A 13,869-nucleotide genomic window follows, 5' to 3' on the forward strand; every position below is an offset into this window, starting at 1 on the left:
ATGAGCTTAACAGTAGACATTACAGAAGAAAAGATTAGTGAACTCACAGACATGTGACAGTAGAAACTATCTAACTTGAAGCAAAGAAAGAAGATAGATGGAAAGGAAAGAGACGGACAACAGCAACAACCAGTGGGTCTCAAGGAATGTTTAAGAAGAACCTGAAAAGCTAGTGGGGGGAGGGCACAGGAAGAGGGAAGCAGGCAGCAAAAACAATAGAAAATTATATCAAAATTACTCAGACTTGATGAAAACGTTAAAATTCATAGATCCAAGAAGCCTTATGAACTCCAAAGAGGATAAACACAGGGAAAAGCATACAGAGGAACATAATAAGCAAACCACTTGTAACCAGTGATAACAGACAGAGTCTTAAAGGAGCCAGAGGGGGAGAGAGACAGAGTAATTTACAGGCACACCTCATTTTATTGTGCTTCATTCTGCTCTTGGCAGATACTGTGATTTTTATAAATTAAAGGCTTGAGGCAATCCTGCACTGAGCAAGTCTTCCAGTGCCATTTTTTGCAACAGCATTTGCTCACTTTGCATCTCTGTGTCACATTTTGGTGATTCTTGGAATATTTCAAACCCTCCATTAGCAAAAAGATCATGACTTGCTGAAGGCTTAGATAATGATTAGCAGTGTTTAGCAATAAAATATTTTTAGATCAAAGTGTGTACATTGTCCTTTTTTAAAAAAGATATAATGTTATCAAACACTTAACAGTCTATGGTTAGTGTAAATATTGCTTTTATATGCACTGGGAAACCAAAAAATTCGTATGACTCACTTTATTGTGATACTTGCTTTATGTGGGGGCTGGGAACCAAACCTGCACTATCACTGAGCTGTGGCTGTACAAACAGTAGAATAAAGGTATTAATAAGAGGGAGGCTGATTTACTGACACAAACAGCATAAGCCAGAGGATAAAGGAACAACATCTTTAAAGAAGAGAAAAAAAAACACACGAGCCAAAAAAACCAACTGCCAACACTGAAATTTCTGTTTAGGAGAAAATAACCTTAAAAAACACGTCTGTCAGAGTGGAAAAACCTGAATATGAGAGAAAATAGATAAAGCACACAGAAGAGACTGGTGCACTTCAAGGTGAAATACAGGAAGAAGACTGAACGAGAAGTGAGCTGCCCACCAGTGGAGCTGAGGCAGAGACCCCAGCTGGCCGCAGACATGCAGCTGAAGCCCCTGCAGTGATGTGGGAAGGGGGTGGCAGAAGAAATACTTGAAGAAACAGTGGTTAAAGGTATTTTTCCAAACTTGATGGAAGTTTAAGTTACAGATCCAAGAAGCTCAACAATCCTAAGCACAAGAATCATGAAGAAAATGACATCATTTGCATGAAACTAGTGATAAACAAATTGTATGAAACTAGAGGTAAACAAAATCTTAAACACAGGCAGAGAAAAAAGTCATATTACACAAATAGAAAAAAGATAATGTCCACAAACTTCTCATCAGAAAAAAATGCAAGCAATATCTACAATTCTATACCAAGCAAAAATGCCTTTCAAAAATGAAGGCAATTGGGAATTCCCTGGGAGTCTAATGGTTAGGACTCTGTACTTCCACGGCCAGGGCCCAGGTTCAGTCCCTGATCAGGGAATTAAGATTCCACATGGTGTGGCAAAAAATAAAAAGAAGGCAAATATGTCATTTTCAAACAAATAATAAGCAATACGGTTAATTAAGGAAAAAAAGAAAAAGGAACCCACAGCACTTATAAATATGGTACTTGAATTTCAAATACTTTTTCCTTTTTTATAATGACTTTTGTGTATGGATGGCATAGGATGGCTGAAAATTTGGGAGAAAAGGAAATTATGAATCATTTTGAGCACATATTCTCATTTAAATTTGAGGTAAAAACTGCATTATGTGTTGGGTCTTCTTTGATTTAAGATACAACATATATAACCTGGAAGGAATGATGCTAAAGCTGAAACTCCAGTACTCTGGCCACCTCATGCGAAGAGTTGACTCACTGGAAAAGACTCTGATGCTGGGAGGGATTGGGAGCAGGAGGAGAAGGGGACGACAGAGGATGAGATGGCTGGATGGCATCACCGACTCAATGGACCTGAGTTTGAGTGAACTCCGGGAGTTGTTGATGGACAGGGAGGCCTGGAGTGCTGCAATTCATGGAGTCGCAAAGAGTCGGACACGACTGAGTGACTGAACTGAACTGAACTGGAAAAATCTCTGAAGATATGGCTAATACATTCTTATGATTCTTTACTTCAAAAACTTATTTTCATTTTGAAGGATATGGAGTGATTATTATTTTCTATGAATCATCTTTTTTTCCCCCTAATTCTCACTAAAATATATGCCCAAACTCTCCTTTATCCATAAAGAAATATGAAAAACAAAATACTTATGTAATCAAGATATTCTGAGTTTTCATTCTCAAGGCTCATAATGTCATAATATACTGGATTTTCTGAATCCTAAGACATGTAACCAGAGAGAGACTGTCAGATTCCATAATATCTGAGACACGCATTTTAGAAGCTACCTTGAAAATACTGGAAGCAGCCAATATTTCTTTTCATCGCCAAAGACTTGTCTCCAGTTTTTACTGCATCCAAGTGAGAAACCATTTCCATCAGCTCCATATGAAAACATGGGTGCACGGAATGATTCTGTTTGGGTATATTTAAAAAAGAAGAGTTAACTTATTTGAAAATTATAAGAGGGAAGAAAAGTACCAATTTTTTTTGCTTTATATCTTTGATATCAAAAATTATAAATATAATTTAAAATAAATACTATATTTGTAACACTTAAAAATGAGTTTCTAAAACTTTTATGGGAAAACATATAATCTCTGAATACTTCATCACCTTTATAAAATCTACTGAAGTATGTTCAATATACCTTACTTATACATATATATATATATTCTATCTCTTGCAACTTCACTCATTCATTATGTATGAACTTCCTACTGTGTGGCTTATGGCACAGTTCTAAAGTTTTGGGATTCCTAAATAATTATAACTTACGTAACCTACTTACCTATGGTTGTTCTGTTTTTTCCAACTAGCCAGCAGTGGTAGCTGAGAAGTGACAATACGCTGATGAAGAACATCGTAGACACAAAGAAAAGAAAAAGTACGTGGAACTTTGCACGTGTATCTGTGAGTTCATTCTGAGGAAAGAGAAGAGACGAATTACTTTCGAGAATAGTCAACCTCTAAAATATAATCTTATTATTTGGTTCTTTTTAATGACTGTTGAATTCACCAAAAAAAAAAAAAAAAAAAGCCAGGTATGAGAAGTAATAAAATAAATTAGATAATACATCCAAAAGCAACATGTCCCAAAGCAGAGAGCTGGTATTACCAAAGGGGCTTGCTTACATGTCAGGAAGAGTCACTTTAAAAACTGCTCTTAAATTTTAGCAACACTTTCAGTAATAAAAAGATGAACGTTTTACTCAACATTTTTCTTTTACAGTTTATACATATATTTAAGCTTGCCCCCAAATCTAGGATACATGAGGGTTTTCTCCATCTAAGCTAAAATATTTGCTTGTGGTAGTTATGTATGCTGCTAACCAGAAGCTAGCTGTGATAAAGCTCTCGTTGGACTTCCCTAGTCTCTGTTCTTGGAACAAACATACTGGGAACAGGCTTCCCTGGAGCTGCTTCCATGCCTACCTGCGCATTCCTACAGAGCCTTTCCTGGTAATTCCCAATTCTGGTATATTAATTTGCCACAAGGTACTAGTGAATGAAAACAGCAACTCCATTACCTATCCTAATGGTCATATTCATCTCAACGGAAGCACATGTTCACCTAGAAGTGAGGATCTAGCAAGGGGAGAAGGAGACGCCTCGGGCAGTCACTCTCACAGTATAGGCCAACCACAGCCTCAGAGAACACGAGCTGCTCCTGCTTGACTTAAACACTGTTCATAGGCTAGTGAAGTCAAAGTGTTAGCTGTAGTCGTGTCTGACTCTTCGTGAGCTCATGGACTGTAGCCCGCCAGCCTCCTCTGTCCATGGAATTCTCTAGGCAAGAATACTGGAGTGGGTTGCCACTCCTTACTCCAGGAGATCTTCCTAACCCAGTGATCAAACCCACATCACTTGCACTGCAGGCAGATTCTTTACCATCTGAGCCACCAGGGAAGCCAGGCTAAGTGGTAGGTTTTTAGCGTTAGCTATTTCTGACACCCATCTTTTCTTCTTGTCTTCTAGAGGAAACACAACTCCTTTTAAATACAAGTGATTCTTCTATCTCCCCATCTTGCGAAGCAAATGAGTATTACACATATTCACTATAAATGTGACAAAAAAAGATGGCAAGAATGTCATGGCAATAATGTATTTTACCTTTGGACAACTCTCTGTAGATTTCCTGCGGCAAAGCTTGTACAAATAGAGACAGTGTATTAAGAAACCACTTTTTATACAAAATTATCCTGCGCACTATTGTTGTAAACCTTTCACGTCTCAAAGGGTCACCAAGTTGTTGCTCTTTAAATGTCATTGATGACATTTTCTCAAGAAAACACAAAAGACAAGGACATTCCGCTCTCCAAGCACATTTAGGGTACACTTTACATACCCTTCCACGAAATTTTTAAAATAGATTTGTATCCAGGAAAGAATAAAATTAATTTTGCTTAGCACATAGCTTTTTAAAAAACTTCTGATGAATGGTTTCTGAAAACCAGACCTGGTCCCTTCTGTCCCACCTCACTGGTGGGCAGCAGCCTTGGGAAAGGTGCCCTTACCTACCATGTGGTCTAGTTCCTGCACAGCAACCAGAGGGGCCCTGAGGAAGTCAGACGGCCTCATCCCTCTGCTCCTCACTCTGACCCTGGCAACACCCTTGAAGGCCCTTTCCCCTCGGGCCTCCTCCTAGGCTGCACCAGCCTTCCTCTGGCTCAGCCTCACAAGACGAGCCTCCTGGCACTGGCTCCTCCTCTTGGGCCTTGACTCTAAAGTATACATGCTTCCTCTGTTTGAGATGTTCTTCTCTCAGATATCCATTAAGTTCTGTCATATCTTTGTCAACTATTACCTTCTTACTGAGGCCTAACATGACATTCCATTAGTTTCAGGAGCTCAACATAACGATTCCATACACATCTATAACTGTAGAAGTCTAGCTGATGTCCAACACCACACAGTCACAGAATCTTTTTTCTTCTGATGAGATCTTTCCAACTCTAACTCTTAAAGACTTTCAAATATACTTATTAACTATAGTCACCATGTTGGACATTACATCTCCAGACTTATTTTGACCACCCTCACCCATTTTACCCATCCTCTACCCCATACTTCTGACAACCACCAAAATGTTCTTTTTGTCTATGAGGCTTTTTTTTAATTGCATGTATAAGTTAGATAATACGGTATTTGTTTTTCTCTGACTTGATTCAATTAATGTAACACCCTCAAGGTCCATCTGAGTTGTCATAAATGGCAAGACTTCCTTGTTTTATGGTAGAAGAATATTCCACTGCACATTTAAAAAATTTTGTTTATTCTTGGTTGTGCTGGCTCCTTGCTGCTGTGCATGGACTTTTCCTAGTTGCAGTGAGTGGGGGCTACTCTTCACTGCAGTACACAGGTTTCTCATTTGCGGTGGCTTCTCTGGCTGGGGAGCACAGGCTCTAGATGCGTGGGATTCAATTGCTGCAGCACATGGGCTCAGCAGTTGTGGCACACGGGCTTAGCTGCTCCATGGCACATGGGATCTTCCTGAGCCAGGGATTGAACCCCTGTCCCCAGCATTGGCAGGCGGATTCTTATGCAGTGGACTAAAAGTGAAGTCCTCCATGGCATATTTATACCACAAGTTCTTCATCCACCAATGTAAACCTCAATGTTTTCATGTCTTGGCTGTTGTAAATAATCTGTGACACAGGGGTGCAGGTATCTTTGTCAGTGTTTTCATTTCCTCTGGATATGTTCCCAGAAGCAGAATTTCTGGATCATGTGATACAACAGTTCTAATTTTAATTTTCTGAGGACTCCTCATACCATTTTTCATAATAGCTGCACTAATTTACATTCCCACCAACACACAAGGGTTCTTTTTTCTCCCAATCTTTGTCAAAACTAGTTATTTCTTGTCTTTTTGATAACAACCATTCTAACAGGTATAAGGTGATACCTTGTTTTTAAAAAATACTTTCAGTTATTTATTTGGCTGTGCCAGGTCTTAGTTGTGGGACGCGGGATCTTTAGTTGTGACATGTGATCTCTTCACTGAGGAATGTGGGACCTAGTTTCCTGACCAGGTATCAAACCCGGGCCCCTTGCATTGGGAGTGTGGAGTCTTAGCTACTGCAACCCACAGGGAAATCCCACTGCTGTGGTTTTGACCTGCATCTCCCTGATGATTAGTAATCCTAAGCATCTTTTCTTGCATTTGTTGAATATCTGTATGTCTTCATTGGAGAAAGGTCTATTCAGACCCTCTGACCATTTAAATCTGGCTGTTTTGTCTTGTTCTTGCTATTAAGCTGTGAGCTCTTTATATATTTTGGATATTATCCCTTATCAGATACATAATTTGCAAATATTTTCTTCCATCCAGTAGGCTTTTTATTTTGTTGATAGTTTCCTTTTCTGTACAGAAGCTTTCAGTTTGATGTGGTCTCACTTGTTGAGTTTTCTTTCCTTTTGTGGCTTTTATGTTTGGTGTCAAATCCACACAAGTCACTGCCAAGGCTGATGTCAAGGAGCTCGCCCCCGTGTCTTCTAGGTTTACAATTTCAGCTCTCACGTTTAAGTCTTTAGGAGCTGACTTTTGTCCATGATGGAGGACTAATGCTCAGTTTCATTATTCCACATGTGGCTGTACAGGTCTCCTAACACCATTTACTGAACAGACTGTCTTTTTCCCATTGTATATTCTTGGCTCCCTGTCATAAATTAATTGATGCTTGGGTTGATTTCAGGGCTCTTATTCTGTTCCACTGATCTATGTGTCTGTTCTTATGCCAATAATATACTGCTTTGATTACTACAGATGTGTAATATAGGAAGCGAAATACCTCTACTTTTGTTCTTCTTTTTCAAGACTGTTTTTGTCATTTGCAGCCTTTTGTGGTTCCATACAACTTTTAGGGTTGTCCTACTTCTGGAAAAACGTTACTGGAATTTTAATGGGGATTGCAATGAATCTGCAGATTACTTTGGGTAGTATTTATATATAGTATTAATATTTTAAATAATATTAAAAAAATAAACAATATTAATTCTTCCAATCCATGAGCACAGATTATTTTTCCATTTATTTGGGTCTTCTTCAGTTGCTCTCATCACTGACTAATACTTGCCAGTGTATAGATCTTTCATGTTTTTGGTTAAAGGTATTCCAAGGTATTTTATTCTTTCTGATGCAATTGTAAATGGGACTGTTTCCTTAACTTCTCTTTCTAAAAATTTGTTATTAGTATACAGAGATGCAACTGATTTTTGTACATTGGTTTTGTATCATATGACTTCAGTGAACTTGCTTCTTAGCTAACAGGTTTTTTTTTTTGGTAGAGTCTTTAGGATTTTCTAACATAATATGTCCTCTGCACACAGACACAGCTTTACTTCTTCCTTTTCATATCTGGATGCATTTCTTTTTCTTGCCTAACTGCTCTGGCTAAGACCTTCCATACTATGTTGAATAAAAGTGGCAAGATTGAGTATCCTGGTCTAGTTCCTGACATGAAAGGAAAGCTTTCAGCTTTTCACCACCAAGTATGATGTCAACTGTAGGCTTGTCAATATATGGCCATTGAACTGAGGTACGTCCCCGCTATACTAATTTTGTTGACAGTTTTTACCATAAGTGGATGTTGAATTTTGTCAAATGCTTTTTCTGTATCTATTGAGATGATCATATAATTTTTATCCTTCATTTTGTTAATGAAGTATCACACATCTATATCACACATACTGCTCTGCAGATGCTGAGCCATCCTTGCATCCCTGGAATAAATCTTACTTGATCAGGGTGTGTGTTGTCCTTTTAATGTATTGTTGAATCTGGCTTGTTAATATTTTATTGAGGATTTTTAAAAATCTATGTTCAATGGGCATTTTGGCCTGCAATTTTCTTGTGGTGACCTCATCTGGTTTTGGTGTTAGGATAATATTGACCTTATAAAATGAGCCTGGAAGTGTTCTCGTCTACTTTTGGAAAGAGTGTGAGTTGGATCAGTGTAGGCTGTTCACCTGTGAAGCCACAGGTCCTGGACTTTTGGAGGTTTTTGATTAGTCAATCTCTTTACTATTAATCAGTCTGTTCAGATTTTCTCTTCCTTCGTGATTTGGTCTTCGTAGGTTGTCCATTTCTAGGAATTTATCCATTTCTTCTGGGTTGTCCAATTATTTGGCATATAATTGTTCAGAGAAGTCCCTTTGACCCTTTGTATTTATCAGCTGTAATGTCTCCTCTTTCGAGTCCCCTCTTTCTTTTTCTTCTTGGTGAGACTAGCTGAAGGTCTCTCTATTCTTTAAGAAATCCAGCTCTTAGTTTTAGTTACCTATTTAGTTTCTATTTCATTTATTTTCACTCTGATCTTTGTTATTTCCTCCCTTCTATGAACTTGCAGCTTTGTTCTTTTTCTAGTTCCTTGAGGTGTAAAGTTATAGGTTATGAGATCCTTTCTTACTTAATATAGGTTTATCTCTATGAAGTTCCCTCTTAGAACTGCTTCTGCTGCATCCCAGAACTTTTTTTATGTTGTATTTCCATTTTCATTTGTCTCAATAGTTTTTGATTCCTTCTTTGACCAAATGGCTGTTCAGCTGCATGTGTTTAATCTAAATATGTGTGAATTTTCCAGTTTATTTTTCTTAAAATTGATTTCCAGTTTCATACCATTGTGGTTAGAAAAGATGCTTGCTATCATTTCAATATTCCTAAAACGACAAGACACGTTTTGTGACCTATTGTAGAGAATGTCCCATGTGCACTTGACAAGAACGTGTATTCCGCTGCTTGTGGATGGAGTGCTCTGTCCATTAAGTGCCTCTGGACTAAAGTGTCATTTAAGTCTAATACTTTTTTATTTCATTTTTGTCTAGATGATCTATCCACTGATCAAAGGCCCTTACTGTGATCTTGCTATTTCTCCCTTTACTTTCACCCTTTATTTCTGTCTACTGTCTTGCTCTCTTATTTTTCCCTTTACTTCTGTTAATATTTACTTTATATATTTAGGTGCTCATTTTTTGGGTGCACAAATAATCTTCTCTTGGATATCCACTAACTTCCTTCAAGTCTCACTCAAATCTAATCTTCTTACTGAGGTCTACCGTGATCAATCTTTTTAGTACTGTAACTTGCCCATTATACCCACCTGCCCTGCACACTTGCCAAGTCCTTTACCCTGATCTACTTTTTTTCCCAGAGCATTTAGTTTCCAATATACAACACAATTTCCTTATTTACTATGGTTACTGTTTGTTTAGTCCTTCTCAAAAGTAAGTTCTACAAAGGCAGAATTCTTTGTCTGCTTTGTACATTGATATATCCAAAGTGCCTAGAACATATGTGCTTGGCACATAGTAACTGTTGAAGAATGAAGAGAAAAGCAGACTTAAGTTATTAGTCTTTGCTTACTCATTATGAATCTTAAAAAGTTTGACAATATTTACTTTTTCATTAACAAATCATTACATGCAAACACTGCTGAAGTTTCTGATAAAGAAATGTAACATTCTGTAATTTGGACTTCATTCATCTGGCACTGATTCAACCTTCACTTTATTTACCTAACTTCTCCAACCTCAGTTTACAACTCTGAAAGCTGGAAAAATAAGAGCTCCTTCTGCATTAACTACATTTTCTTCTTCTCTTCAGCCTCAGTGCTCCGAGCACCTGGATTCTAGCTGACTGGGGAGACAGTGCCTCTCCCGGGGCTATCCGTTTCTTAAAGAGACAGCAAGGAATGTACTTCTCAAACTATATACAAACTAATCGGTCCAGAGCCCACACTCCAAAACACCTCCGGTTACCTGGCTCTCACAGTCCAGTGGGTAGTACTACCCAGCCCTACTCACAGCAAACAAGACACTGCCTGGAGCCCCAGAGACCACTGAGGTTACTCAAACTAGCTAACCCTATGTGCGCTCACCCTGCCTCACTGTGCCTCTCCCATGGACACTAGTGAAGGCTCTGGCCCTCCTGCCTTCGACTTCCCGGGCGACTCGGGTGCTTCCCCATGAGGGCCTGAGTAGTGTGGTGGGAACCCTCCCTTGGAACTGTGAGTAACAAGCTATCTTTTCAAAGGTTATCACCTCCTGATCTGTCAGTTTCACCACACCTGAATAAAAATAAAACCTACATTTTAAAATACCTTCATAGGGTTTTTAAGGAGAGTAAATACAAAAGCACCTTTTAACCACAATAACCCCCACCTTCAAAATCAAAGACTTAAATGAAGGGAAAAAAAAATGCTAGAAGAAAAGTTGGATGAATCTTTGTATAAATTTACAGTGACTAGAATAAAGCCAGAAATCATAATTAAAAAGTACTACTTTAAAAATATAAAACTGATTTAGTAAAAACAAAATGGAGTTATAAGACATCAATTAAAATGGGAAAACATTTGCCTCTCACAATAGGAAAATGATTAATATCTATAGACACAGGAAACAGATTATGGTTATCTGAGGCTGGGAGTTTCAATTTTATTACTGTAAAAACTTCAGTAAGTCCCATCAACTCAAAGAAAGGAACTACTTCCCTAAAATTGATAGCCCATTGTTAAGAGTATGGTTGAAAGCAGTCCGAATTACTAAAAGAAACTCACTATGTTCTGTGTAATACTCATTTATTCACAAATACACATGTATATAGGAAGGGAAATTTTAACCCCATTTGTCTTCTGAGCCATTATAAATTCTAACTAGTACAATTAAGTATTGTCTACTTATAATACAGAATGAAGGAATTATTTATGAAATACCATCTTAAAAATCTTAAATATATGTTTTAAGATAGAAAAAAGACTTACCGTCCAAAATTTTATGAAGTACTGTAAAACTGTTGTAGCCACAAAAAGGCAATATAACAGAGAGTAGAATAAAAAGAGCAGGAAGAATTTGTAATTAGAAAATCCCACACAGTTATTCACCCTAGAAGAATAAACAAAATCACATTGTAAAAACAAAACAAACTTAGAGAAACAAAACTAGAATGGTGTCTGCCAGGGACTTTCGGGAGGGGAGCAGGGAGCTATTTAACGGGGACAGAGTATCAGTTTTGCAAGATGAAACAGCGCTGGACACTGGTTGCAAAGCAATGCGAACATGCTTAACACTGCTGAACTTGTACACTTAAAAATGGCCAAGGTGGTAAATTTGTTTGTTTTTTTTTTTTAAAATCATGATGAGAACAAATAGGACATATCAAAAACCATAAAATCATTATAACTATAAATGGTTCATTTGAGAAGAAAGGGGCCATGTCTTAATTGTGGATGTGTGTTTTAAATTAATTCTGTAAGAATTTGGAATTTCAATGTTAATTCTTATTATACAATTTTTTGGGTTAATAACACCAGAATATATTTTTAAAGAAAAACATGTAAACAGAAACATAAAACTACATCAATCTTGATATCTATGAGTAATTAAATTGACCTTCAAAATTTAGGAACACTGAGATCAATCACTCTAAATAAATACCCTCCTTCCCACTTCCCCACCTCATGTCATCTCCTTTGTGTTTCATACGTACCAAGGACAGTGATGGTCCATCTTAAGAATACACCTAAGAAACAAACAAGCAGAAGAAAATCCATATAGAAAAATTCCACTAATTCTATTTTGATTTTCGTTTTTTTTTAAGGGACTTAAAATTTTCCCTTTCACATCTTAGGAAAACCAACCCAGTAGAATTAGGTTAGAGATAATTTCTGTTATTTCACATAGGTAAGAGGCAGTGATTTTTCATACTGAGAATTGAGCTGAACATGGCCAGCTGCCTTGAACCACATCAAGCAACACTGTAGTAATATACAGATAAGATGCATATAGCACTTGGAACGGTAGCTGATGTAGTTTACAGTCAGCTGAGGAAGACAAAAGGGAAAATTATTTTAAACATGTGCAAGTCATAAAAACACAACTTTGGAAACAAACAGTGTTCAATGAATGGGCTTGCAGGTAGTCCATCTTCCCACAGATTTATTACAATTCTATCCCATGTATAAAAACCACTGTATTTTATAATCAGAAAAAGAAAATCCCCACATTTGTCCCTCCATCAGTATATGCAATGTATATTTGCATAAAGTTAGACAATAAGTAAAATCAAATGGCCTGCTTCACTGAAGTTCAAGGACTCACTGGGATTCCCACACTAAGAGTCTTTCTTTCAACACACCACCTTCTCACAAGAGTGTAAGAGAGAAACTCTTTCACATTTTAGGGGGAATAACTTCACAGGTGGTAACTGAAAGTAATATTTTTGTGGTTTGTTAGGTTTTAATACCAACATTAATAATAAAAGCAAGAAAACTGTCATGGTCTTTTTAACTCAGGAAATAGTTTATCTTTCTCATGGGGGGTATTACTTACTTGCTCATCTATATTACATTTAAATATAAGCAGAAGTAGTACACATACTTAAAGATCCAAGTGGTGCAGGAACTGTCATCTGAGGTGACTGCAGCGAGTGTTCTGGCCTGTGTATGGATTCCTGTCAGCTCTGCACACAGAGCAGTACCAGGAGCCGAGGCAGCGTCCTGGGCAAGTTTCTCCCCCTGTCCTCCCCACACCAGTTCCGGTCCTGGGTTGAGTGACAGCCAACAAGGAGCACTTACATGTCACATGCTGAGCAGTGATGCGCACGGTCAGGCTTAATCAGCTGACATCTTTCACAATATCTGACGGCTACATTTAAGAATTAAAAGGAAGTTGTTGAAGGATATATGTTTTACAGTTGAGTTAATACAACTATAAAATTTACTTTCATTTTTTATAAACAACTCCGGGAAACTGACAACTGATAATTTTAAAATAATACCAATAACTAAACAGACTTTTTGAGAAGATTTTTGAAGTGTCTTAGATGACTGAATAGACAGAAAAACTGAAGTAAACACAGCAATCAGAAAAATTTCAGTCTCCAGGGTGTTTTGCCAGAAGGATAATGTTGCCAGTGACAGAAATGAGCTTGATGGGGTGAGGGGGTGGGTATGGGAGGAGGGTTAGGTTGTTTTTCTTGCTCTTCAACAAGCATTCAGAGTCTCTGCTCTGAGACAGACACTACTTCATGCTGAGAATATACAGTTGAACACGATAGACTTCCCTCCTGCCCCCAAGGTGTTAGGTTTTGTCTGGCTTGAATTTGGAAAACAGGTCACTCAGGAACCACTGTCCTTTGGAAGCTCGAGGAAGTACAAGAATGGAGCTCGAGTGGGCACACATGCCAAGGTGAATGCAAGCCCTGACAGTCTCCAGGGGCCCTGGGGGAGGGCTGGGCAGTGCCCTTCTGAAACCCTCACTCGGAGACATGGTAAATGTGTGGCCCCGAGTGCAGCTGCCATCCCCTGCTGCCTGACAAGTGAGCGCTAGGGTGCCCACAGCCTTGAGTCTGCTAACTCATAGGAAAAAAAGGTTTAACTCAGCCCTGAAAACTATTCAGAAAACAAATTATCTGAGACACAGTAAACTAAACACCACAATATTGTGGTGTCAGAATCCCATGGCTGAGAACAGCTGAAGGAACTATATGAAAAGAATGGGACAAAAGCACCTTGTGAGGCAGGGTTAAAAAGTGTAGGAGGAAGAATAAACATTCAAGAATGCAAAAACAACTAGAACAGAAAAGCACAAAGAAGAAAGTTTTTTAAGCAGCTAGCCTGACAAA

The 13,869-nt window shown here is 38.1% G+C and overlaps 1 protein-coding gene across 9 annotated transcripts in view; it reads right to left on the reverse strand.

The window, feature by feature from the left end:
• The window catches only part of ZDHHC20 (zinc finger DHHC-type palmitoyltransferase 20), a 59,144-nt gene that overhangs the window by 9,172 nt on the left and 36,103 nt on the right, over nucleotides 1-13,869 (reverse strand). For all 9 annotated transcript variants that reach the window (XM_025262824.2, XM_025262823.2, XM_006073225.3 and 6 more), the window contains exons 5-9: nucleotides 12,821-12,890; nucleotides 11,734-11,766; nucleotides 11,009-11,129; nucleotides 3,040-3,172; nucleotides 2,537-2,663 (exon numbers count right to left, since the gene is read on the reverse strand). In XM_025262824.2, the coding sequence (XP_025118609.2) occupies nucleotides 2,537-2,663; nucleotides 3,040-3,172; nucleotides 11,009-11,129; nucleotides 11,734-11,766; nucleotides 12,821-12,890 (484 nt within the window). The remainder of the gene's footprint in view (nucleotides 1-2,536; nucleotides 2,664-3,039; nucleotides 3,173-11,008; nucleotides 11,130-11,733; nucleotides 11,767-12,820; nucleotides 12,891-13,869) is intronic.

Source organism: Bubalus bubalis, chromosome 13 (genome assembly GCF_019923935.1).
Source record: "Bubalus bubalis isolate 160015118507 breed Murrah chromosome 13, NDDB_SH_1, whole genome shotgun sequence".
NCBI lineage: Eukaryota > Metazoa > Chordata > Mammalia > Artiodactyla > Bovidae > Bubalus > Bubalus bubalis.